This window comes from Durio zibethinus, chromosome 11, assembly GCF_047325235.1.
Source record: "Durio zibethinus cultivar Kanyao isolate XHJ-2024 chromosome 11, ASM4732523v1, whole genome shotgun sequence".
Classification (NCBI taxonomy): Eukaryota; Viridiplantae; Streptophyta; class Magnoliopsida; order Malvales; family Malvaceae; genus Durio; species Durio zibethinus.
In genome coordinates, this window is record NC_143172.1 from 26532950 (window position 1) to 26558373 (window position 25424).

At 35.0% G+C, this 25424-nt stretch overlaps 4 protein-coding genes and 3 pseudogenes across 16 annotated transcripts; 5 read left to right on the forward strand and 2 right to left on the reverse strand.

Annotated features, from left to right (window-relative positions):
• Window positions 1-46: 46 nt before the first annotated feature.
• On the forward strand, window positions 47-1598 carry LOC111290332 (11-beta-hydroxysteroid dehydrogenase A-like; the record flags this gene model as incomplete). The annotated part of the gene is made up of 3 exons (XM_089768749.1): window positions 47-206; window positions 463-497; window positions 579-1598. Coding segments are annotated over 3 exons (345 nt in total), but the record flags the coding sequence as incomplete, so codon positions are not given.
• A 62-nt stretch (window positions 1599-1660) lies between these two features.
• Window positions 1661-3196, forward strand: LOC149516235 (11-beta-hydroxysteroid dehydrogenase A-like; annotated as a pseudogene). The gene is made up of 6 exons (XR_016346663.1): window positions 1661-1974; window positions 2093-2285; window positions 2394-2479; window positions 2570-2700; window positions 2779-2904; window positions 3006-3196. The product of XR_016346663.1 is annotated as an 11-beta-hydroxysteroid dehydrogenase A-like (transcript).
• Window positions 3197-3783: 587 nt separating this feature from the next.
• Window positions 3784-7173, reverse strand: LOC111289618 (SWI/SNF complex subunit SWI3A-like). Of its 4 annotated transcripts, none has more exons than XM_022880813.2 (7): window positions 6974-7173; window positions 6363-6886; window positions 5313-5807; window positions 4843-5012; window positions 4677-4726; window positions 4222-4391; window positions 3784-4120 (listed from the first exon to the last, which is right to left on the reverse strand). In XM_022880813.2, exons 1-7 carry the CDS (start codon window positions 7062-7064, stop codon window positions 3923-3925), a joined length of 1698 nt encoding a protein of 565 aa, XP_022736548.2. In that variant the 5' UTR covers window positions 7065-7173; the 3' UTR covers window positions 3784-3922. The 4 variants fall into 4 exon arrangements, with proteins under 4 accessions (XP_022736548.2, XP_022736549.2, XP_089624651.1 ...); XM_022880814.2 differs by having other exon boundaries at window positions 4222-4385; window positions 6974-7155; XM_089768525.1 differs by having other exon boundaries at window positions 4222-4385; window positions 6363-7156.
• A 149-nt stretch (window positions 7174-7322) lies between these two features.
• Window positions 7323-9040, forward strand: LOC111289619 (pentatricopeptide repeat-containing protein At5g66520 pseudogene; annotated as a pseudogene). The gene has a single exon (XR_016346598.1). The product of XR_016346598.1 is annotated as a pentatricopeptide repeat-containing protein At5g66520 pseudogene (transcript).
• A 721-nt stretch (window positions 9041-9761) lies between these two features.
• Window positions 9762-12230, reverse strand: LOC111291189 (large ribosomal subunit protein eL8y). Of its 2 annotated transcripts, none has more exons than XM_089768526.1 (6): window positions 12151-12230; window positions 11434-11481; window positions 11141-11342; window positions 10363-10769; window positions 10185-10277; window positions 9762-10096 (listed from the first exon to the last, which is right to left on the reverse strand). In XM_089768526.1, exons 4-6 carry the CDS (start codon window positions 10408-10410, stop codon window positions 9965-9967), a joined length of 273 nt encoding a protein of 90 aa, XP_089624652.1. In that variant the 5' UTR covers window positions 10411-10769; window positions 11141-11342; window positions 11434-11481; window positions 12151-12230; the 3' UTR covers window positions 9762-9964. The 2 variants fall into 2 exon arrangements, with proteins under 2 accessions (XP_089624652.1, XP_089624653.1); XM_089768527.1 differs by lacking the exon at window positions 12151-12230 and having other exon boundaries at window positions 10363-10491; window positions 10600-10769; window positions 11434-11487.
• Window positions 12231-13819: 1589 nt separating this feature from the next.
• On the forward strand, window positions 13820-19581 carry LOC111289386 (DEK domain-containing chromatin-associated protein 1-like). 6 transcript variants are annotated; one of them, XR_016346601.1, is made up of 12 exons: window positions 13820-14583; window positions 14684-14717; window positions 15524-15603; window positions 15678-15737; window positions 15933-16046; window positions 16129-16209; window positions 16310-16381; window positions 17803-18298; window positions 18498-18595; window positions 18685-18715; window positions 18797-19021; window positions 19444-19581. XR_016346601.1 is itself a non-coding variant. In XM_022880382.2 (12 exons), the coding sequence occupies exons 2-12, from the start codon at window positions 14158-14160 to the stop codon at window positions 18964-18966; spliced, it is 1662 nt and encodes a 553-aa protein (XP_022736117.2). In that variant the 5' UTR covers window positions 13826-14032; window positions 14121-14157; the 3' UTR covers window positions 18967-19276. The 6 variants fall into 6 exon arrangements, 4 of the variants coding, with proteins under 4 accessions (XP_089624654.1, XP_022736117.2, XP_089624655.1 ...); XR_016346600.1 differs by lacking the exon at window positions 19444-19581 and adding an exon at window positions 19395-19413; XM_022880382.2 differs by lacking the exon at window positions 19444-19581 and having other exon boundaries at window positions 13826-14032; window positions 14121-14583; window positions 18797-19276.
• Window positions 19555-21916, forward strand: LOC111289387 (omega-hydroxypalmitate O-feruloyl transferase pseudogene; annotated as a pseudogene). The gene is made up of 3 exons (XR_016346602.1): window positions 19555-19695; window positions 19803-20351; window positions 20616-21916. The product of XR_016346602.1 is annotated as an omega-hydroxypalmitate O-feruloyl transferase pseudogene (transcript).
• The last annotated feature ends 3508 nt before the right edge of the window (window positions 21917-25424 follow it).

Sequence of the window (25424 nt, forward strand, 5' to 3'; positions counted from 1 at the left end):
GTATATGGTTTTGGGGAAAAAATTGTGCTAAAATGGATTTTTTTTTTTTTACAAAGCACGAGAGAAGAAACGTAGTCATTTGATCTGCTATGGAACTAAGAATAAGGATTTTATTCACAAGGTCAGGAACATTGTACTTCCTCCCACAACTTTCCTCTTACTTCTTTTATTCTTACCACCGTTCCTTGTTTTCAAGTTTCTCAATTGCCTGAAATGAACCATAATAAACAGTGAAAACCTGCCTGGGAAAGTAGTACTTATCACGGGAGCATCATCACGAATTGCACAGGTTTGTCTCGTTTTCACAGGATTATGTTCCTGAAAACATTTATTTAGCATCTGTCACGTATGAATTCCTGACAGATTTTGTTTTGGGCAACGAAGCATCTTGTTCCTATTTTGCAATTCCACTACACGTAAGAAAAACCAAAGGGAAGATAGTCGTTAGAGCTTAAACTGCAGGCTGGTTTCCTAGTCCAAAATTGACCTTTTACACTGTGAGTTATGAGTTATGACCACTTTTCACTGCTTTATATCCTCTGCTTCATGGATTTGATGCTATCTTGTCATTGTCTCAGGCAAGCAAGGCGACACAAACAAGCTTGTTTGAGACATTAAGGGCTGAACCTGGATCAGATATTGGAATAACAATTGTGTACCCTGGGGTCATCAATTTGGAGATGAATCAAAACCTGTCAAAGGTAGAGCTTGATCAACTGCTTGAATGACAGAAACAAAGTTGTTAGGAAATGAAACATTCAGCTAGCGAGCTTACACATTCATGAAAATAAGATATTTGGAGTCTTGAATGTTACTGCCCCTTTGCTTTCGAACTTCCATATTAACCCTCTGGAGTATACTCATTGAAATAATCATAAATTCTAATTACTCTATTCTAGGACAAGGTTTGGTGAGCTTCCTTGAAGACAAGTGACTGTATCATCTGAGGAATTAGTTCGACGGCAGTACTGACTCCTGTATCTGCACCTAATTAACCTGCTTTTATTATTTTTTTTAAAGAGAATTTCACAATATTTTCAGGTTCAAATGAGCTCTGTCCTGGCTGAGTCCACATTGAAAAATTCGCCAAGGCAATTGTAAACAGTGCTTGCCACAGAGACAAGCATCTGTTCAAGCTATTGTTTCCTGTAGTCTTGGAATGGTGCTTCAATCGGCACTTTTGTCAGTAAAGTAGACAAAAGTCGTTGTGATGCCATTTCCAACAATAAACATATCCAAATTTTCTTTGCAGCCAATTGAACTCAGAGATCGTGGCAGATTAAGTACAATTGAATTTAGTAGGCTTTAGAGTGTCCAAATTAAAGGAAATCCGTATTGTTTTTAAATTGATCCTTGGCAAGGGTTTTCAAAAATTAACCGAATCTGTTTCAATCTGATCCGATATGTACCCATCACTGCATCTACAAGCAATTTATACCGCACAAATGGATTCAAAAGGTTTCAATTAAGGTTTCAGTTATGAATTCATTGTTATTGTAACCCAACACCCGGCCCGACGGTAGCTACCAATTAAAGACTAACCAAAACTGAAAAAGGAAAATTTTTTTTACCAACTTAAAAAGAAGGATATGCAATTCTAACATGGTGATTTCATGTTATTATTTAGGTTAAGGATTTTGCTTTTAAGGGTAAAAACTCAAAATGTAAAAGAAAGCCAGCTCTCTTCCTGCCCTCTTTAAAAACAGAGTTACTAACAAAAAAAATACATCGTCAACAACAACATATCTGTGTCTTTTGAGTTTCTTGGGTGCATAAAAAATGGCAGCTGATATGGATCTGATTCACAATATAATGAGTGTGGTATTGCCTTCATTTATGATCATTATGCTCCTCTTCATTTATCCACTTTATCTTGTTTACAAGTTCCTTTACTTCATAAAAAGCCTCTCAAGCAGTGAAAACGTTGCTGGAAAAGTAGTAATCATCTTCGGACCAGCTTCGGGAGTCGGGGAGGTTTTATAATTTACGCCAATCTTTAATGTCTTAACTGTGTCTTTCAAAGCAATCCTATAGTCAAATGGGTTATGGTTAATGGTCTACTAACCTTTTTTTTTTCTTTTCGTTCTTGAAGCAAATCTCTTACGAATAAGCAAGAAGAAGAGCTCGTTTGTTCCTAGTTGACATAAGGGAGGACAATCTGGGCAGAGTTCTCGAAAACGTACGGAGTCTTGGCTCTCCAGACGCTATTACCTTCCATACGGATTTTTCCAGGGAAGAAGACTGTAAGAGATTTGTTGATGAAGCAGTAAAGCATTTTGGTCGATGTGAGTTCTTTGTACTTTTCACTTTCACAAAAAAACTTTGAAATTGGCTTCCATCTGGTTCACTTTGGATCATTCTATTGATGTCTGAAGTTGAAATACGGATCACAGTGGATCATTTGGTGAATAATGCGGGGATTGCAAGAATAAATTTGTTTGAAGAAATTAAAAGCGTCTCCGATTTCTCTCATCTTATGGTAATATATAATTATATATAAAAACATACACTCTATATTGTATCAAAAACTAACGAAAATTCTGAGCTGGGTGTAAATTTTTTTATACAGGACGTAAATTTCTGGGGAGTCGCATAGAGCACCCATTTTGCCATTCCACACTTAAGAAAAGGCAAAGGAAGGATCATAGTCAAGGCTTCCTCAGCTTGATGGTATCCTTTACCATTATCAGTTTCCATAACGTAAATGCTCTGCTCAGTTGTCAGTTGTTATCAGTAAACTGACTGGTAAATTACTATAGTATTCTTAATGCAATTCAGGCAAGCAAGGTGGCATTGATAACCTTTCATGAGACATTGAGAAGTGAGATTGGTTCGGATATTGGCATAACAATTGTCACCCCTGGACTGGTCAAGTCGGAACTGTCACAAAGTGAAGATGCAAAGGTACATTGCCTAAATCATTGATTTGATTTATTAGCTACTTTAAGAATGCCAATGACTGGGATGAACTGATCATAACTCCATTTCAAATATTGGTGGTTTAGGCTGTCGTGGGTTGCATTCCGATGCTGTCCCCTAAAAGATGTGGCAAGGCAATCATGAAGAGTACATGTCAAGGTAACAAGTACTTGACGGAGCCATCCTGGTTCAAAGCTCCCCATATCGTTTTAAAGTGCTGTGCCCTGAGCTTCTTGAATATTGCAACCGCGCGTTATTTGTTACTACTGCCTTATGACTTCGAACACGACTGCAGTAAGCAACAGCGGACTGAAACAAAAAGGTTTAACTTCTCCAGACCCAAAATCAGACTGATTAATGGAAGCTTCTGTAGTGAGCCAATTGGTTAATGGTGACCCTGTAACTTATAGTCCTTGCTGTTGATTTAGAAGTAATAGGCTTGCGCTACTAGTTGTAACATTACTTACCATCAGGTGAACAAAACCAAAATAAAAAAGCTGAAAAGGAACTATTGTCTATGTCTAATTCCTACTCAATAAGTTATGGTAATAAATTGAAGTGCAATTAGGTTTTTTCTTCTATTTTGATGAGTGAAGATGAATTCATATTGAACTACTTACATAAATGCAAGAAAGATTGTTATTCATTCAATTTAAAAATGCAAGAAAGATGGTATAGAATCCCCACTTCAGTGAAACGTTTGCACAGAATTTACCATTTCATGACCGGAAAATGAAAATATACTTTAATTTCTACCAAAACATTGAAGCAATAAATCTTTATCATGCTGTTGTTTATTTGGTGTATATGCAACTAATGTTAGAAATGCTGTTGTTTAATTTCCCTAATTCAAATTAACAACAATAAAGGAAAGATAAGTAATTGCATTGGTATCTGAAAGGAGGTTCCAATAATAATAATAGTAACTAGAAGCATCTTTCAAAATCCTAAATTTTTATGTTAATCGCATCTGTTCTGCTTCTTTACATTGATATACCACACATTAACTTAAGTTGCCAGTTTTTGATTGTACAGAACTGAGTTCTCGCAATTTAGATATACCTACACTAAATGTCCGTTGTAAGATATTAATCCGCTCTCCTAGGATATACTCTTTGAGTTCCTCAATTGCAGCATATTCCTTCTCCATTAGCAGCTCTGCATCTTCACAATGCTTGATTTTGGACTGCAATTTCTTCAACTGTATTCAAGGAGAGGACAAATATTAGGCAACTGATAAAGCGAATAGCTCATAATAAACACTTAGTAAACAACACGGTGAAACAGATAACTTTAACCCACTTGCGTCTCGATTATGGTTGCAACTAAATGTTCAATTTCTCTCTCTTCCTGTTCAGCCAATAATTTGGCATGAGCAGCAGCTGCCCCAAGACCCGTTGCAACAGCTGCTCTAATTCGCAATGGAAGAGGCACATCATTCTTCTTTTGAGATGTCTCTTGAGATTCTGCAACTAAGTATATTTTCCAATAATGATGATTAGGAATGAAAGACTACAACTATAAATATGAAAAAGATCAAATCAAAAGCACACATCAAAACCATGGAAATATAAAACATCTGATTGCTACGTGTTCGTGTGATAAGTGGTAAACCAAAGCAAAAAACCAAGACGAAGAGATCCTAAAGAAAAAGCTTGCAAGAATTCAGCAGAAGCAAAACATCTACTTTTACTCCCATAATTAGGTTCCTCAGTCAACTGCCAAATCATTTTGCACAACTGTATTCAAATGCTTACCTGATGGACTAGATCTCGCCTTCATCTCCAACTCTTCATCATTATGAGCCCTAAAACATGTAAGAGAAAGAATACTTCAAAAACATCATAATGATGCAAAAATTGTAGTAAATTAAGAAGCATAAGGAAAGAAAAATAAGAACAATAATATTAACTTTTAAACAACCTTTCTGGCTGATAAATCAAAGTAGGAGACAGCAACCCATTAGTTACATCAATCTGATCACCATCAAATATTTCCCTTGGACATGACATTTCATCAGAAAGTACTGCAACCGCAGCCTCAGCTGCAGCAGCAGTGATTTGTGGCCCAACCACGGTTGAGATGAGAGCAACCTGTAGGAAACACAATCGATTATATGATAAATCAGACAAGTACATAAAAATTCATTTCATCGTAATTACAAAAATAGAACTATTTTAATCATAATAACCAAAATTTTGTAGGCATAACAAATAGTTGAAGAATGATTCAAAAATAGAAATGGTTAATTACTAAAGTCCTTGTCTTTATATATGCAACAAACTTAGAATAAATGAGAAAAGCATCAAATCGATTAAAAGAAGGCATCATGTGTTGGTAAGACAGCTTGGTGGAAATTTGTGAGCAATAAAATCCTGAAGAAAGAATCTTACCTGCTTCATGAGAGAACTATCAGCATCTGAAGTGGAAGTGGTGCATTTTTTCTTCAAAGGAGGCTCTTGATTCTCAGAATCCCCATTCTGTTCATTCTCATTTGTGCCATCATAACCTTGATCCTCGTTTATAATATTCTCTCGATGCTCAGATGAAGGAACAAGAACTGGTTTTGCACTATTTATGTTCATACTGGGTCCACTTGAATTGCCTCTTCCCTTGGCAGAATCTATCAAAGATTCCCCAAAAGGCAGCTCAATGAGCTTTGTAATACAATCAAGTTTAGACTTGGTTTTAACATTTTGAGCAACAAGATCCCAGTCATCCCCATGTTTTAAAACAGAATCCAAAAGAAGTAGAGTTTCTTCTTCAGTCCACACAGCTCCATATATAGCACTGTTCCCACCGCAATCTTTCAACTTGAAATCATCCACAGATTTATTCTCCCCAAAATTTCGACTTTTGAAGCATTTAACACAAACTATGAAGTTATCCTGCAGATGTCATACTTTGAATTTACTAAAAAACACAGAGAAAAAAAAAAAAAAAAGGAAGGAAAAAGCCTTTTCAAAGAACCTAATTAATCTTACTAAGCAACATGACATGTTGTATTGCTTACAGATGTGAAACTCATCACTAATGATTCCCAAGTTTACAATACTATAAACTGCATATATCACTCAACCCTGCACCGCAATCAAGTCGACGACATGCCTTCAGTTTTCTGAAGCATGTAATTAACCATGACAAAAACCTAGAGATCAAAAATATCTTCATCCAGCCACAATGGCCCCCAACTAACATAGCTATGGCGTAAACACATGAATTTAGTAAGAAACCCAAACAATAAAAACTTGATAAAAGAGACAAAATTTAGAACAAGAAAAATGTAATTACACCTACAAAACCACTTACATGGAGAAACCTTATATCAAATTAAGCACAAAATCCCCATAACAAAGCAGTATTCTTTGGATAATACAGAGATAAAATAATTCCAAACTAAAATTAAATGTGAAAACAAACTTAACAAAATAAAAAAGAATTACCTTACTATGTTCATAATATTCAGAATTGCAATTATCTCCACAATTACCACAACGTAGCCTCTTCAAATCACCAAAAACATCTGAATATGAAGCCAGAGGAGGCAACTTGACCCCATTCTCCGCAACCCCATTATCACCGCTCTTCCCCTTAACAACCGGCGCCGAGAGCGGTCGCAACGAATTGGGAGCGGCCACGACCCGAACCCCATTCGGAGCCCCGTATTCGACCCGAACCCTATCATCGTTGTCGGGACCTTCGCGGGATCGAGGCGGGGCCACGAAGTTGATCAAACCCCAGGTTTCCAAGAAGAGGAAGACCTTGTGGAGTAAGGTGACGTCGCCGATGAGGGATTTGCGGATTTCGGTGAATGTGAGGCGGCGCGTAGGGTCTTCCCTGTATTTGTTGATGATGAAATCCCTGTACTCTTTGTAGATTTTGGGGGTTCTTGAGATTGAGCTTCCTTCGAAGAATTCCTTCAATGCTTGCCTCTCTGTTTCGTGAATATCGTTCCAAGCAAACCAACCTACGAAGAACAAAAAAAAAGAAGAAACTAACGAAAAGAAAAGGGATTTTTTTTTCTTTTCTTTTTTGGGTTTGGGGAGGAACTTACTGGAGTAGCTTGGTATGGTGTAGAGGTCGAGCTCTGGTTCATCGGGTCGAACAGATTCCGGGTTCGGGTCATGGCGAATGCTGCTGTCCATTCCTGGTTCCTTGGTTATTTTTTTTGGATGTTGTCGGTTTTCTGGGTCCGGTTCCAGACTCCGGAGTTGTCCTGTTTGTTTTTTAACTGAGATTTTTAGGGATCGATCCTGGCTACTAAAAGGCCAATTGCTCAAACGTATGATCCGGATATAGAACTGGGCTTGGTTAACCTTTCAGGCCCAATGTTCTAGGCCGACCAGGCTTCAGACAAAGATTTTCTGATAAGTCGTCGAAACGCAAGAACTGTTTTCGAGTTCACTATTAACCCAAAGCCAGATGCTCAAGGTTTCAGCCGCTAACCGTCTCCCCTCCCCATCAAAGGGTTCAAAACAACCAGCAGCACCCACCTCCAATAATGATTATAATCCCAGCCATCTTCAAATCCTCAAGAAATGCACCAATTTAATCCAATTCAAGCAAGTTCATGCCCAAATCATCAAAACCTCACTTCAAAACCAAGCCGATAGACACCTTTCCAAACTTATCGAAGCCTTGGTTGGCTCTGCCAATCTCCCCTATGCTTGCCTGGTTTTCGACCAAATAACCCAGCCTTCCACGTTTGCTTTCAACACCATGATTAAAGGCTACGGAACAAATAATTTGGGTCGTAAAGGAGTTTACCTTTATAGTCAAATGAGATTCCAGGGCCTTAACCCCGATAATTTTACTTACCCATTTCTTTTAAAGGCTTGTAATGGTCTTAAACAAGGAAAGGGAGTCCACTCCCTGGTTGTCAAATACAAAACATTTAGTTTAGAGATACATTCGTTAACTTCTTTGATAACGTTTTATTGTTCTTTTGGTGATGTAGAATCTGCCCGGTTGTTGTTTGATAGGATGCCTGAGAAAAATGTGGTTACTTGGACTGGGATTATAACTGGTTATGTGAAGCAAAAGAGGTATAAAGAAGGGATTGAGTTATTTTATCAAATGAAGAATTCTGGGGTTGAAATAAATGAATTGACTTTGGTTTGTGTACTCTCAGCTTGTGCTAATTTGGGAGCTTTGGAAATAGGTAAATGGGTGCATGAATATACCAATAGGAAGAGAATATTTTTGAATCCAAAGCTTGGTGCTGCTCTCATTGACATGTACGCTAAATGTGGTCACGTTGACAAAGCTTCTCAAGTTTTTCAGACTGTGCCTTGTAAAGGCGTCTATGTTTGGAATGCTATGATTGGGGGACTTGCAATCCATGGTTATGGGATTGAAGCGATTGATAGATTTATGGAAATGCAAGGGAGTGGAGTAAAGCCAGATGGAATCACGTTAATTGCGGTTTTGTCTGCTTGTAGTCATTCAGGGTTGGTGGAGAAAGGAAAGGAGATTTTTCATTCAATGAGAAAGGATTACGAGATTGAGCCTAACATCAAGCATTATGGATGCTTGGTGGACCTCTTATGCAGGGCAGGACTCTTGAATGAGGCTTACGAGGTTATAATAAACATGCCAATGGAACCTAACGCAGTTTTGTGGGGAACTTTGCTGAATGCCTGTGCTGCTACTACTAATGTTGAGCTAGCTGAGGCTGCAATGCAACAGCTGATGGTTTTGGAACCATCTAATGATGGAAACTATGTTCTTATATCGAATATTTATGCTGCAAAGAAACGTTGGGATGATGTAGCTAGGATTAGAAAGATTCTGAAAGATGGACAGATAGTGAGGAACCCCGGCCATAGTTTGATTGAAGTGGATAACATTGTCCATGAATTCATGATCGGTGATGGTAGGCACCCTTGTTCAGAAGAGATATATGACATGTTGGAAAAGGTCACCCTAACCTTAAAAGAACAGAGTGGTAGGTTATGGAATTGCTTAGGTGCATCTAAATGTTAATTCAACTTGTGTTATTGAACCTGTTGTCAACAATCTGCAAAACACTAGGGTCAAATTGAACTGAATAATCATCCCATGGTTAGGCAACTTTCGAAGTTTGAAGAATTATATATTAAGCCAAACGCTTCTTTCTTTCCTGTTTTCCCTCTATTCTAATTGTTTAATGTCTTCCCTCGACTTTTCATTCTTGTACCCACCAGGAACAAATATTGAAAACATAGGAACGTTCTGCATTGACTAGTAAGGTAATTTTTTTTTTTTTTTTAACCATATAAACGAGAAAATATATAGACAAGACTTGTATATAAAAGGATATTACAACTTTTTTTGGGTGCCCAACGCTTGCGAAGAAGAAGCTCAACATTAGGGGTGAAAAAAAAATCCAAAACATTTTAAAATCGATTTAATGTATGATTTGAATTTTTTTTTTTTAATGTTCGATTTGAATTAAATTAAAATATTAAATTTAAATTTTGAATTAAGAAATAAAAAATTTAAAAAAATCGAATCAAATCAAAATATATATATTGTTAAATTTTTATAAAATACAAATAATAATTTTATATCAAAATATATCTAAAATTTTATATTAAAATAATATATAAAAATTAAAAAAAATTAATAAATCAAATCAATAAAATTTAATTTGAATCAAATATAATTTTGATTCTAATTCGATCCGTTATTCCCTACTCAAAAACCGTTACTTTTTCCAACTCTTACTTCACAAATAACACAGAGCATAAATGTTGAATTGGCTACCCAGGGAAGAACATCAATTCAATCTCACTGCTTAGTTGTTTTTGGCCCAAATTGGCAGCAAAATAACAGATTGTTGATACCAAACAAGGCCCATATTAGATGGTCAGCAGCCCTCATAATTTATAATTCATTAGAAACGAACAAAACTTCATCACAAAGAGGAGCTATTTTGAAAGTTCAACTAGATAGGATATAAATATTCCTCCAGAAAAAGAGTAACATGAGATTGCAGCTGACACATGACCATTTAAAAATAAAAACACAACTAAAGTTACTTTGAAAGGAAACAATGGTATTCCTAAGTCATCCTCTGGGCAGCCTCTTTTGCAAGAAGCTTCTCCTTTGCCTTAGTTCTGGCCTGTGACTTGGAGCCCATGATACCACCTCCCCACTTCTTCCTGTACTCATCATACTTGTCGTTGAAGTTTGCCTGCAACATAAGTTACAAGTTAATCATGTGATGCATAACTTGAACAGAAATTATATAAAAATATTGCAGGTGTAAATTGTAATCTAACCTTGATAGCCTCGAGGATTTTGCTGAACTCCAACTTATCCTCGTTCTTAACTGTGGTTAAGCACAAGACAGATGCAGTTTTCTTGTGGACAATCTGCAGTAGTATAAACACAAATAAGTAACCTGCTCACTTAACTCTACAATTGGCAGAAAAGCACACAGATCTGAAAGACAACTACCGATCCCAAACGTGCTTTCCCCTTGACAATGCAGTAAGGGACCTCCATCTTTCTGCACAAAGCAGGGAGCCAGACTACCAACTCTATGGGATCCACATCATGAGCGATAACAACCAATTGTGCCTTATTCTGCAGAGGAAATAGTAAAAAAGATCATTATTAAAGAACTTTGCAATAAAGAAAAAGCACAGTACCACAGTAGCTAAACTGATGAATATAAAGAAAATAGAGGGCAACCTGCTCAATAAGGTAGGTAACATGGTTAAGTCCGTATTTCACAACAATTGGTTTCTTAGACTCTGGAGCCTTTCCTTCAGCCTCAGCCTGGGCTCTTTTCAGGAGACGCTCCTTCTTGGCTGCCTTGTCCTCTGGCCTGTACTTGAGGAGCAACTTGAACAGGCTTGTTGCTGCAATAGGACGTGAAATGAAGAATGAAATAAAACAGAAAGGGAACAAAATAAAACACGGACGTAAAGCTAAAAAATTAAGAATGAAAAGAAAAAAAAAAACATTTGTCTTTTCATTTAAACTTAAAATGGTAAATAGCACCTCTCAGGGGTTAATGTATTTTTCATCAAAACCCACACAATATGAGGGTGTTTTCTAAACTAAAGACAATAAGTGTATTTTCTATTAAACTTTGGGGAATAAGTTTCTTTTAACCAAAGAACTAATCAAAGGGTAGATAAAATAACCATTGAGAAATCCATAATTCACTCAAACTAAAATTCATGGATCTAATACATACATAGAAACAAGTGAAGATTTTATTGCATACCAAGGTTCTTATCAAGAGTCTTGGTAAACTGGTTCAATGCTGGTGGCACCTTCAACCTCTGCTTAAGGATCCTCTTTTTCCTTTGAATGCGAACGACCTTAGGCCACTTCACAAATCGATGCAAATCTTTCTTTGGGGGTAGAGCCCCTCCAATACCGAACTGCCTTGGACGCTTCTCAAATAATGGATTGACAACCTTCTCCTATTTTCCAAAATTAAAAGAATTAACAAATAGTGAGGCCTCAATCAAATTATTTTAGGGTTCAGATGATTAACAAAGTAATGAAAATTACTTGTTTCTTCTTGGCGGGCACAGCCGCCTTTCCACCTCTCTTTGGGGCCTGCATTTAACAACAAAGTAAATAAAACACAAAGATAAACCCCTTTAAACAAGAACATCAATACGTAACTAGATTTAAACCATCAAACTTATATCACCAGAATCACTAAGAAATTCTTTAAACAATCAATAAACTTCCCTTGCTTTATTTCGGGAACTCAATATCTACAGGGAGAATTTCCCCAAACGACCTACAGTGCCAAAGCTTCTTCAAAACTTATTGACCGACACAAACATTAGTTCTTTAAGGTAAACTAAGACTTAAATCTTTCAATGTAATCACTGTTCACTACATCATAATAATAGCTGTCATAGATCAAACCATTTCCAATAAAATGATCATTTTCCCTAGAAAGTTAAAAATGTCATCTAACCCAGGAATTTACAATAAGTTTCTCAGGTGATAATCCTCTAACTACATTCCATACAATATTACAACAACACCAATCTAAGCCTTATATCCCATAACTCTGAGATCGACTGTATGAAAGGCCAAATATAAAATCATGTTAGATCATGGTTTTGAATCTTTTTGTGACACTCTTTTAAGATTCGATATAATATTAAATCTCAAAATTAAAAAAAAAAAAAAAGCTCAGTGAACAGCACCTAAGGCGAAAGCAAGCAGAAAATGAAAGAAACGTAGTTGAAATGGGGTTTCGGATTTTACCATTTTTTGCACCTCCTTACGGTTCTTCCAAGCTTTTGTTGTTGAGTAAGAACGGCGGAGGAAAACCCTACAAAGAACGTAAAAGCAAAAGATAAACAACTAGGGTTTATATTAAGAACAAGGGTCATATTTGGGCCGGTAGTCAAGAACTATGGGCTTGTCGGACCCTTTCCACATGTCTCAATTTTTAACCGTATAAATGGGTTCGATATATAAGCCCAACGTTCCAAACACAAAGATTTGACTGTTTTGGGCTTGAATGCACAAAATGAAAAACATTGTCCCGATGATTTTAAGTGAATTTTGTGTAAAATATTAAAATTTTTATATTCATAATATATTTTGCATAAAATTATGTTTTATAATTTACGTGGATTTTAAAATATAAAATATTTTATTTTATTTTATTAAATTTATATATATTATCATCAAAATTTAAATCATATTAATTTTTTATTTTATTTTTATTATATTTATATCATATTATTATATTGTATTTTAAATTATTAAATATAATTTTAAGCACTAATACATTATTGAACTTCAAATTTAAGAATGTCTTAATGGCCAGTAGGGCAATAGTAAGAGTTTGCCATTATCAAATGATAAATGAGTGGTACGGTCTAACTAATAATTTTCATTTATTTTAGTTATAATTATCAGGATTCAAAGAAAATAAAAAATCGAGCGTCAATATGTTTAATTTGTGGTTGTAGGCAGAATAAGTAAAGAAACGAAGAATTATTTTAAAATTTATTTTTTAATTTATTATCTTGGTATAAAGAAGATCGTAATTTAAAAAAAAAAACAAAAAATTATAAATTTTGAGATATAAATATTTAAATGTAAACTGTTAAAAATAATTAAATAAATAAATTGAATTAAATTTCGTTAATTTTAGAAAATGAGAAAGAAGGGTTGGATTCAAGACCCAATATGATTTGAGTTGGGTTGGGTAGGTAGCTTCCAAAAGAGCTTTGGTCATTCAAGTCATGTCCAGATCCCAAAGTCCAATCCCAACCCAACTTTTTGCTGTCAAAGCTTTACTTTCCTTAAACAAATCAATAATTACCATGAAAATCTTTCTCTACCATGAAAATCAGTAATAATTTATCCCAAAACCAGGTACTAACACTAACCGCCTTTGAATGTTAAGCACCAAGATTTAGAACTACTCTGATATTTTCATTATTCACTGTATAGATAGGGAAGAATCATTCTAGAATTTTGGACTGTTTGTAAGTGCAAATTATTTTGTTCATTAAATTGAACACTAAAAATATTATAAATTTATTGACTTTTTTTTAAAATTAATTAATATATTATTAGAATTAACATTTAAAATTTATAAATTTAAAAAATTTTATATTCGTAATATTTTATTCATTTATTAGAATAAAAAGTTTTTAAAATAAATTATAAATTATAAAATATATATTATAAATGTAATTTTTTTAATTCATAATTTTAAATAATTTAATAATCGTGGAGTTAATATTAATTGATTTAAATACTTAAAATATAAAAATAAAATTAATTCGAATTCATAATTAAAATCAATTTTAATGCGAGTTTAAACTTTTAATCATAACTAAAAAAAATCAAAACGGATTCGTTTTGGCGGTAAAAATTTTGCAAATAAAGTTTTGCAAAATTTGCATGGTAAAAATAAAATTAAAAAGAAAAAAAACCAAAGCCCGCTCTTCCCCAAAGAAAGTCTTCGGTAGCCCGCTCGTTCCTCCCTCTTCTACTCATCTCCCTCGCGCGCCCTGTCGAAATTTATTATTCCTTATCTCAAATTTGCCCTCCAAATCCAAGCAAACAAAAGTCAAAACACCAAACACTTGTTTGTCATTTCATAGCACTGGACCAGTCACCATAGGTACTCTCTACTCTCTCTGTCTCTCTCTCTCTCTCTCTCTCTCTCTCTCTCTCGATCTTTTAGGGTTTGATTCAATTTAGGGTTTTAGGGGGAAACGGGATTTCGCTGTTTGATTGGTGGTTTCTATGGCGACGGAAACCCTAGACGAGAAGAAACCGGACGAAGAGGAGGCGGCTGCTCCGGTTAACGCAAAAGAGGAGGTTAAAGAAGAGAAAGAGAAAGAAAAAGAGGAGGAAAGTAAGGAGATTTCCGAGAAAGAAGTTTGTCGGGAAAGTGAGGAAAAGAAGGAAGTTGAACAGAAAGAGGAAGAAGAAAAAGAGAAAGCTGAGGAAACTAAGGAGGAAGAAGAGAACGAAGAAGAAGGGACCAAAAGTGCCAAAGGTAATAGAAGAAAGCGAAGCTCCAGGACACCACGACGACGTTCGGCTGAGAAGAAAGAGCCTGTTACGCCGAGTAGTGACAGGCCTACTAGGGAAAGGAAAGTCGTCGAAAGGTACTCGGCTCCTTCCCTTGCCAGGTCTTCCTCTGCCAAAGCTTTGTCAATTGAAAAGGTATTGTCTTTGGTTAATGATTTTATTTGCTTTGTACCCCCTTTTTTATTGTCTGTTGTTTCTGTGTTTTGATTGTTTTTGGAATATCCCGTGCTTTCAGGGTCCTGGTACTCGGCTTAAAGATATTCCAAATGGTATGCGTCTCTTCTCTTTCTTAAATGTTTTACTATGCATTACTATATGTTTTCTTTGAATTTCATGGGATTTGACAGTGCTTCTATTCTGTATTAAATTCATGACGACAGCAATGTAGTCAAGATTATAAATTGAGTACGGCTTAGAACTTGGTTAAATTTAGTCCTTTTTAACACTATGTGAAGGGCATGCGTTTTGTTGGATGCTGTAAAATATCTGAGGCTTGGTTATTAGTTATGAATTGGGTTCACATTTGTAAAAGCAGAAAAATCAGTCTCCATAAAACCTGTCAATGAAGATGTAAGTAATGGCATTAACCAATGTTAAAACTGAGGTGACACCTGTTGCCATGTGCAGTTTGTAAGAATTTTGTAAGAATGGGCAGATGTCAAGCCTTTTGAACTGTTATGATAGCTTATTTAATACTTGCTGATAAAGTTTGCAACTATTGTCTCTTCGTGCCTTCTTTGTTCAATTTTTGGGTATCAGGAGTTCATACCAATAGTTTCATTATGGATTGCCGTGCTTAGGGGGAGTTTTGTAGGTACTTGAATTGCTTGTGAAGTTGATGGTATAATGGTATTTGACTAGTAACAATATTTAGTGTTTACTTCTTATCTCTGCAGTTTTCATCTAATTTTTGACTTTCAAGTCAAGATTGTCTTGGATGACAGATAGATTAGATTCTAATCCTATTGTTGGGATGTCATTTTCTTTGAAACAGTGTTGTTTACGTGCTTATTCAACTTGGTGTTACAGCAGAGTCTGGCCTATTTTTTTTCTCTGATGTTGTAAACTGTTTCAGTGGCTTTCAAGTTGTCGAAGAAAAAACCTGATGATAATCTGCAGATGCTTCACATGATACTATTTGGAAAGAAAGCAAAGGTAATTGAGCTATCTTCCTTTGTTGTTCAATGATACTTTTTTATGTATTTATTGTATTTTTTTAACTTTTACAGCCTCACAGTTTGAAGAGAAACATTGGCCAATTTTCGGGCTATGTTTGGGTTGAGAATGAGGTATTTTCTTTGATCCTATGAAAGTTGGTTTTATTCATTTCTTTTCCCTGTTGTGTTGTCCACATGTAAGATTCTCCTATTGGATTTAGTAAAAGTAGGTTTAATTGAAGATACATTGCTTATGCTTGACTGTGTATAAGCTGCTATTCATTAAATGAAGTCTTGTTCATGCCCATTATTTTTTTATCTTTTCAGCAGGAAAAACAAAAGGCAAAAGTAAAGGAAAAAATTGAGAAATGTGTTAAAGAAAAGTTGGTTGATTTCTGTGATTTGCTGAATATTCCAATTGTCAGGGCCACTGCAAGAAAGGTCAGTAAGAAATATATGCAGTGTAATATTTTTATGTAGTAATTTGCTTGTTTATTTGGGAATAACTCATTTCTTTTTTCAGGAGGAACTCTCTGCCAAATTGTTGGAATTTCTGGAATCTCCCCATGCTACAACTGACATTCTACTTGCTGACAAGGAACAGGTACAATTTTATTTCATATTCTTTTGCTTGTTATGGAGTATTTGGCATGATTAACTGTAAGTTTGGGACTGAATGAGATTCTTTATTTGTCTTGTTTCAGAAGGGTAAAAAGCGTAGAGCTACACCAAACAAAAACATTGGTTCTGGGGAAGCATCAGATACATTAGCTAAGGTTTGTCTTGTTTGTTTGTATTCCCTTTTGATATATATCTTTTTGTTGTCTACTCTATGCACCTATAATTGTGGACTAGCGTTTGGTTCTGCATGTATTGCTGTGCAATTTTGTATTTTTAAATTTATTAATTCCATGTTATTTCTGTTTAAAATTTTCTTTTATTGTGTATCATTTTTACCTCTTCTTCTGTGCTGAGTTTATAATTCTTATGATGAGTGTGGTGTGGTTAATTTTTGGTGTTGTTAACCATAAGAACGAATGATTTAAGCTTGAGTGCTAAAGTTCTGCTTTGAAAAGGTTTTTTATAGATATGCTGGTCTAATGTGATATCATTAAACCGATCATTCGTTAATGGTATCATTAAAATTGATAAAATTGTTTTTTTTTTTTGCCAATAAGAATGAAGTTTTAGAATTGTCAATTTTTCATGTTCTCTGTGAGGGTCATTGATTAATCTCCGCCAATTGAAGTTTGGTGCTCTCAAGACTTGAACTTGCATCCCTATTTAGCCTTTTGTACCACTTCCCTACTCATTGGCTGCTGCGCGTATGGTCTAATTTTTTAAAATCTCTTTGTTTTGTATTGTTCATGTAGTAGTGAATATAGTGATGTGCATTTCATATATTGTTTTTCGTCCAGTCATGGAGATATTTTTTCTGTAATTTGTTCATGAAGTTTGTCATCATGTTTGTGAGGTTTTTTGCTCATTCCATATTGGTCCTTCCATGGTCCTTTGTGGATTCAGTATAAAGTTTGTTTCACCTGGTAATTCATGAGTTATCTTTGGTTTTTTAGTTATTATTAGTTTGTCTGCATCTTTTTATTTTCCTGAATCTTGTGATTTGTTCATTATCATCTTTCCCAAGGTTCACGGTGAGAATTTCACTTTGATATGCATTTAACAATGTTTATTGCACTTGAAAATGAGTGTTGGAACTTGTAAGTGTCATACACAAGCATGCTCAGTTTTTTCTTATGTTTGGAGGGTTAAGACATCGTATCTATGTGACTATGTCCATGTGTGTTCTATATGTGTCTAACATGGGCACTTTAGGAAACCTGATCATCACAGCAATGTCTATCCACTATCCAAGTTCCCAGTCTTTATTTTTTAGTCAATGTAGTTTTAATAAATTCTTAATTTGGTAGATTGACTTCCACTGTTTCATTTTTGGAGAAATAAAAGCTTTTACATGTTTTTGTTTGGGTGAAGCTTGGATTGCAGTTTCACATATTTTCTGTCTAAACTCTCAAATAAGGATGTGCTGCAGAAATCTAGCTGGCCATTGCTGCTCGAGAATGAGAACTTTTCTCTCATTTTTATCTATTTATTTGTCTCTGACTTTTTTTAATATTTGTGGCATTGTTGGCTGAGAGTGCTTGATGCTTGTTATTTTGTTTCCAATTTTGCTCTACAGAAGCGACAAAGAACACCCCAAGGTGGGAAAAAGCATAAGCGATCATCCAAAGCTGAGGAAAAAGATGAAGATGATAAAGTTGAATCCCCTGTCACTAAAGATTCTCATGAAGATGATGCTGACACTACATTGAATGAAGTCAGTGGTGATGAAGAGACGAAATCAGAGGAAGAAGATGAACCCAACAAGTCAAGCAAAAAAGGTACTTCAAAAAAGATTGCAGTGGAAAGTCCAGAGTCAAAAAGCAAGGATAAATCTACATCTGGAAAGAAGCTTACCCCTGCAAAATCTAGCAGAAAATCTTCTGGGTCAGCTTCAAAACAAGGTGCTTGTGATGGTGATGGGACTTCTGGCTCCAAATCGAAGGGTACTGCATCAAAAAAGCAGAAGGTTGAAAAGGAAAGCACTAAGGATGGCAGTTTCTCCACCAAAGACAAGGTTGCTGGCAAGAAGCAAACAAACAAGTCACCTGCAAAGGTTTTTGCCAAGACTCAAGGTAGATTTCTCTAGCTATACTGTTGAAATGTTGTGCATGTTTACTCAGGCTTGTGTTCATAAGGTTTTACTAAATTTGGATGTGTTTATCCGTGGATATTATCAAAAGAAAAGCTTCTAGGCTAGGGATATCTTAAGTGGTTTTTTGCATTTATTGATTTTTTTTATTCTAATCCTTTGAGTTTATGCTGTTATGACAGGTAAAAGCAAAAGTGGGAAGAAGCCTAAAGCAGAGCCTAGCAGGGAAGAGATTCATGATGTAGTGGTAGATATTCTAAAAAAAGTGGACTTCAACACCGTAAGTATTGTCTTTATCCTTGTAATTTGGAGATTAAATGATTAAATTCAATATTGTAGTGCTAAAATTTTTTTCTGTTTGTGATTCAGGCAACATTATCTGATATTCTTCGGCAACTGGGTAGGTTTACCTTTAGTTATTAAAATATTTAAGTTACAATAATAATTTTCTATACTAATTATAAGATTTCAATTGTATCAGGTATGCACTTCGATCTGGATTTGATGCACAGAAAAGCTGAGGTTAAGGACGTTATTACAGAAGTGATAAATAACATGTCTGATGAGGATGAGGAAACAGAGGAAAGCGAGGAGAATGCTGATGCAGGTGGTGCTGCTGATAAAGATGTGGATGGGGATGATGATGCTTAGTTCACTTGTGGAATTATATGACCATGTAAAACATGTGAGATATGTGCAGTCATCGGTAATTTTTCTTCCTCCTGGGATTTCATTTGCTATTCTCATACAATTACAAATTGGAGTAGTCATTTTAGATGTTCAATAGGTGGAATTGTGTACCATATGACTAACATGAGTTAGCGACTCTTGTAGTACTTTATTGCTGAACGGGCTTCAATTTTCATTATTTTTAGGTTTTTTTTTTTTAACTTGAATTTGTTCAAGTTGTATTTAACTATTTAGTTATAATCAACCAGTGAATGCATTTCTAGTAGTAAAAGTGGTGCAAATCAATTCTGTAGCCTATAAGATTGGTTGCTCTAGACATGGTCCCTCCTTGTCATGAATAAATCATCCACTGCCACTCATCCAAGCATTGATGTTCTAATTTCAAACAGAGGATGCCGAAGAATTGCATTCATTAATTTTCCATTCATGTATTGGCAGCCCCAAAAATGGGGTCATCTTAAGCAGCAGGCTGCTCCAGAGTCCAAATAAAGGGACGAACAAGAAATCCTCAGATTTGGCTATGACATCTCATGTTTTCTGTTGGCTATCAAGAGACTTACGGTTGAACTGTCCAGTGATTTATCACAGAATTTGCTTACTAGAGATTATTTATGATGGGGATTGCGAGATTCTACTTTGAGTGAGTGTGTTGGTGTTTACATAGTCCTAACAAGCTGCTTGTCAGCCCAGGTCATTAAATATTGAATTGTCATTTTTTTTTCCAGTTCTATAGCCTGAAATTGTACAGTAGCTTACCAAGTTTCTCCTAGTTAAACATCAACTATTTTTCCTTCCAGGGGAGGTGCAATAAAAGTTTGCTAGCTACAATTCAAATATTGAATATTTGAAGAGGTATGCACTGTAGTCCTTTTGACTCAGCCGTTCTCTGCTGAATAAACTTGTTAAACAGGGTAAGATTTTGATTAAGATTATGAACACATCTCCGCTTAAAGTTTTTGAACTAACAAATGTTTAAAATTAGTTTCCAATGTAAGTTTAATCGATTTCATGTGATCCAATGTAATCCAATCTGTCTTTCAAGCCTAAAACACTAGTAAGGAATTGCGCCTTATGATGATTGGCCCTCCAATGTTGATTAAATGCTCCAAATCATTTCCTTCATCTGTTTCTGATACTATTTTATGTGGAAAAGGCCATTCATCAAGGAAACATGTATTATCGATGATTTTGGAAGGCGGTTTCGGCAAAAGATTCAGATTTTCGTGTATTTTGGTTTATTGGACACAACAGGCACTGAAATCCCATAGTCTGATCATGTTCATAACACGTATCTCTTAATTTGTAATAAAGTACGGAGTCGAGCAGGAAATTCAGGAAACCGACATGTGAGTTTTACTCTCAAAACATTCAGTTAATCAAGATGTAAATTCTGAGATAATGGTTATTGCTCTTGGGCTAAGTCCGAGAAGCTTTTCTTTGAGTTGTTTAATGGTAGCTCGTTTTTTACTCAAAAAAGTAACTAAATTCTATAGACTACATCAAATCTAGCAGCATCTGATAGTAACTTTTATTTCCTTCTTTCCTTTCTTCTGAACAAACCCAAAACCATTCTTTGATGGAAACTAAGAGGTAAGAATCTTGCCTTCCAGGTGACTAAATTCAAGTGTGGAGGATTAGCTATTGGAATGAGCATGAACCACTGTATGCTAGATGGGATTGGTGCTATGGAATTTGTAAATGGATGGGGTGAAGTTACCAGAGGCTTGCCCTTAAAGATCCCTCCATTTTTAGAAAGAAGCATTCTAAAAGCACGGAACCCACCTGTGATAGAATTTTCACACCATGAATTTGATGAGATTGAAGATATACGAAGAAGCGGAAGAAGAAATGCTCTACAAGTCATTCCTTTTTGACCCAGATATGCTTGAACAACTCAAGGAAAAAGCTACAGAAGATGGAATTCTATCCAAATGCACCACCTTTGAAGTCCTAGCAGGCTTTGTCTGGAGAGCTCGGTGTCAAGCATTAAACTTGATTTCTGAGCAACAGACTAAGCTCCTCTTCGCTGTTGATGGACGGCGAAGATTTATCCCTCCATTACCTGTAGGCTTTGCTGGTAATGGGATTGTTTTAACATACTCATTAGCTACTGATGGTGACTTAGTTGAGAAGCCGCTATCCTTTGCAGTGGGATTAATCCAACAGGCAGTTAAATTGGCTACAGACAGGTATATGAGATCAGCCATTGACTATTTTGAAGTAACAAGAGCTAGGCCTTCTTTGGCTGGAATTGTTCTGCTTACAACTTGGTCTAAGCTATCTTTCTACACCATAGACCTTGGATGGGGAGAACCCATATCATCAGGGCCTGTATCTTTGCCAGAAAAGCTAGTTATTCTCTTCCTTCCTCATCAGAAAGATAAGAAAAGCATTAGTTTGTTTCTGGGATTGCCAGCTTCTGCAATGAATACCTTTGAAGAACTAATGCAGATTTGAAAAGTCAAGAGGATTTGTTCTCTTTTCTAGTATAGATAGGCATATTTACAGAAGTTCTATTGTTGAACCATTTGTCATAATTGTCTGATGTAACAGTTCATTTCCCGAAAGAAGAATGGATTATACGTGCTGCTCCAAACAAAAAGGCTGTGTCAGATGTATACTTGCATTCATTTCTGAGGCTTTATGTCAGTACGTAGTTTTCTTCAATTCAAGATCAAAAATAACCTCAGATCAGCTACCTTCTGAGTTCTAATTCATATTATTTGTTCATGTGATCATGTGGCATAATTCTTAGTCAAATGGGCGTCTGTACTCGTATCAAAAGTAAGAATTTATACTGTATATATTGATGTAAGAAAGCCAGATGAGGCCTTCGAGATATATGCAACTGCTCTAATTCTCTGCGTTTCAAACTATGAGAAATGCAGTCTTTAGGAGCACATTTTTCCAACAGCTTCCTCAATATTCTGTGGATTAATCCATTTTCATGTGCTTGAATTATTTCACTTTTGGTTTTGCATTGCCTTATTTCAAAATCAAATTGCACATAAAAAATGCCAGATCATTACTACAAATTATTTGTAGACTTAAATCTCACATTTCTCTCAGCTTTTCCTCTATTTATAAAATGTGAAAGATATATCAATCATCAACACATTCCTGCAATGAAGGCTACTGACTAATTGAGTTTACTCACAACCATTAACTTCTTATCTGTTTATCAATGCTGTAGCAGAATAGATCAAAACAATAATACACCATGAGGGATCAAAGGATAAGCAGTTGGCAACGGGGATTGACTTGAATCAATAAAAATTGAATACATTTCATTTGTAAGGTTTAAACTCTGATTCTCGCTACTAGCAGGTAATTTATAAATCCAATGTAAATCTTATTTAACGCCTGCAATCTGACTCAAATGGGAAACCGCTTTTCACCCTAACTTAAAAGGATATAAAAAAAATATTAGTTACTTACGATTTATTGGGTACATGACCATTAGTCATATGTTTTTTTGATAAATAACCATGATTAGTCATTAGTCATATGTTGGTTGATTTCTATTGAAACATTACTTCCTCCAATGATGAGAAAGCGTACAAGTCAGTCTTTAAAATCATCAGAAAAATATAGTTTTCAAGAATGATTTTAGTTTAGATCAATTATTTCATATAATTATTTTTAAAATATGATACTTGATTTAAATCTGAACACTTTATTTTTTTTATTTTTAAATTATAACTTCTTTATTAAAAAAATTATAAGTGAATGTTGATAGCTAAATAAATGAAATTTATTATGTTGATACTTTGTCGTCTCATTTTATAGTATCAATTTATCATCATCTAAATTTCATAGAAGATCAATTTATATCCAATCTTAATATCTAACAAAACTCAATAAATAAATCAGACAAAATCAAGAAATCAGTCTATGTTTTCTTACCAACAGCCCCAGATTAGTGACTACAATCACACGTAAACCAACACCAAGAAACCACCAACAGTAGCAGTGGTTATTGTTTTGGTTAAATGCAGTGAGTTCTATACAGAAAAAACAGTACAAATTAACTAGAAAAATCTTTCAAGGAAAGTTGTGGCGACACCTATATATGTTAGAAGTAAAAAGAGGAAGAGCATGCAAGGAAAGGGGTAATTGCATGCACGTAAGAGAAAGCATTGAGGAAATAGTGGAACAAAAGGTGGACCAAGTAGGCCAAGCACTTTTAATTAGGTTAATGATACGATAGCTTATTCGATATTTAAATTATAAATTTATTAATTAATGTGATATTTATTAGATTTTTGATCAATAATTTTCGATTTGAGAACAACAAATAAATTTTGATTTGTGATTTTGTTCTTGATCAATGTATTTAACCAATCTTGCACACACTTGTATAAGCGTTTAATTCACAATTTCTATGTAAATAAATAGTCTAACAGTCCATAAGGAAGCTAGTGTCAAAGCACAAACCTAATGTGTTATTTATCCAAGAGATAAAGTGGCATCTGGCGGTATACTATGGATATGGGGTGAAGAATTTTTTGGTTCAGATTGATTTATGTTATTGAAAGGTACTATCAAACAGATTTCAAATCTATCTTCCTAATGCACCAAATGATCAAAAAGAAAGGAAGGTTTTATGGATTGAATTGTTAGAGATAATTAAAGAAAAGTTCACAGGGGCGGGAATGAAATGAAATAAGAATTCGGACCATACTTTTCTTTCTGCATGCATTCGAAACAATTAAAAGTACTAGAGTGCTATAAATCCTCCGCTCGAGATTGCTTTTCTATAGCTGGTGGGTGGCACTCCTTCTCCAAAAGCAAGCGAATCAGTGAAATGACGGAATCCAAAAAAAATAATTTAACAGGCCCTGGAAGGAATTCCCGGGGGGGTCTGGCTCATCGAACAGAAATGCCTAGTCTGCATTGTGGGGAACTTCAAGAAATTCCCAAGTATCAAGCAATCTGCTTACCAAAGTCTCTTTCTTCATCATATTAAAAAGCTGTCAGAAGATTAACAGGATTGACTCGTGCTTCCAACTGTGTAAATAAAAATGTTTTTATAGCTTGGGCTTAAATGGTACTACTCTTGATGCATGATTATTTGTATTCTAGTTCTATTAACTAAAATAATTTTGATGTCACGGTATTTTAATTTCCTTTGGAAATTTTTTTGAAAAAAAGCCTTTTGCTAATCGTAATCATGTTTGCTTAGGGTCTGAAGAAAGGAATTGTGGTCCTAAGCCTTTTAGGTTCTATTCTCATTGGCTCGAGGAGGTTCAACTTTCAACTATTGAAAATAGTAGGGTTTCATGGAAAGCTATGTCTTATGACAATAACTTGGAACGAGGTGGATGTTTGGAAAAAGCTAAATGGAACAAAAACAATGAATAAATCTGGTTGTGAATGGTAGAATTTCTGAACTTGAGGAGGAAATTAACAGTGCTGAAAAGCACATGGAAGATGGGGATTCCAACAATATAGAAGAGAGAGCAATAGCAGCAAATTTACGGCAACGGGTAGGAGTGGAATGAGTTTTTTTTGTCTTGAACTCATTCCTACTGTATATAATAAATACTCAAATATGATTTTATTTGATATTAAAATATTGTTTTTATTTAAATTTAATGTAATCTAAAATTAATAAAATATTATTTTTAAATTTTAATTATAAAATTAAATTTATATATAAATTTATATAAATATAAAAAAAATAAATAATAAAAAAATTATATATATTGGGTTAGGGGTGGGGCGGGTTTTGTTTAGAACCTGACCCCATCCCAATTCTAAATAAAAAAAAAAAAGGTAGCCAACCTGAAATTTTAAAAAAAAAAAAAATTCTTATAAGATTATATTGCATCGAAATCCGACGGATTCATGTTGGATTGCCAATCTTAATATAGAGCTGTAGAATTTGTAAGAAAGACAGAATCAAATGGTTGTAAGAAGGGATCGATCCCAACACAAATTTATTTTTATTTGATATGACAGCATAAATCAAATAGACGGAGGAGGACGTTTCATGGAAAACTATGCGCCAATGGTGTTGAATTATTCCAGCCAGGGCCAGGGATGTTAAAAATGCAGTTGTTGGTTACTTTCACTCACATTTTAATCAAAAACCTGGGTTCACTCCATTTGTGCTGGATTACGAACTCAAAAGTTTGAGTGAAGCCCAAGCTAGGGCGTTGGAAGAGCCTTTCATTGAAAAGGAAATACAGCAAGCAACTAGTGCATGTGATGGAAACAAGGCACCTGCACCAGACGGGTTCAACATGAATTTTTTCAAACAAAACCAGATAGCAGCTACTTGAAAGATATATTCTGAGATTATTCTTTCAAGATATTTTTGATAAAGGAAGCTTTGAGAAGAATATTAATGCCACTTTCATTGCTTTGGTATCAAAACAATCAAAATTAAAATAATATTATCATACAACGAATAA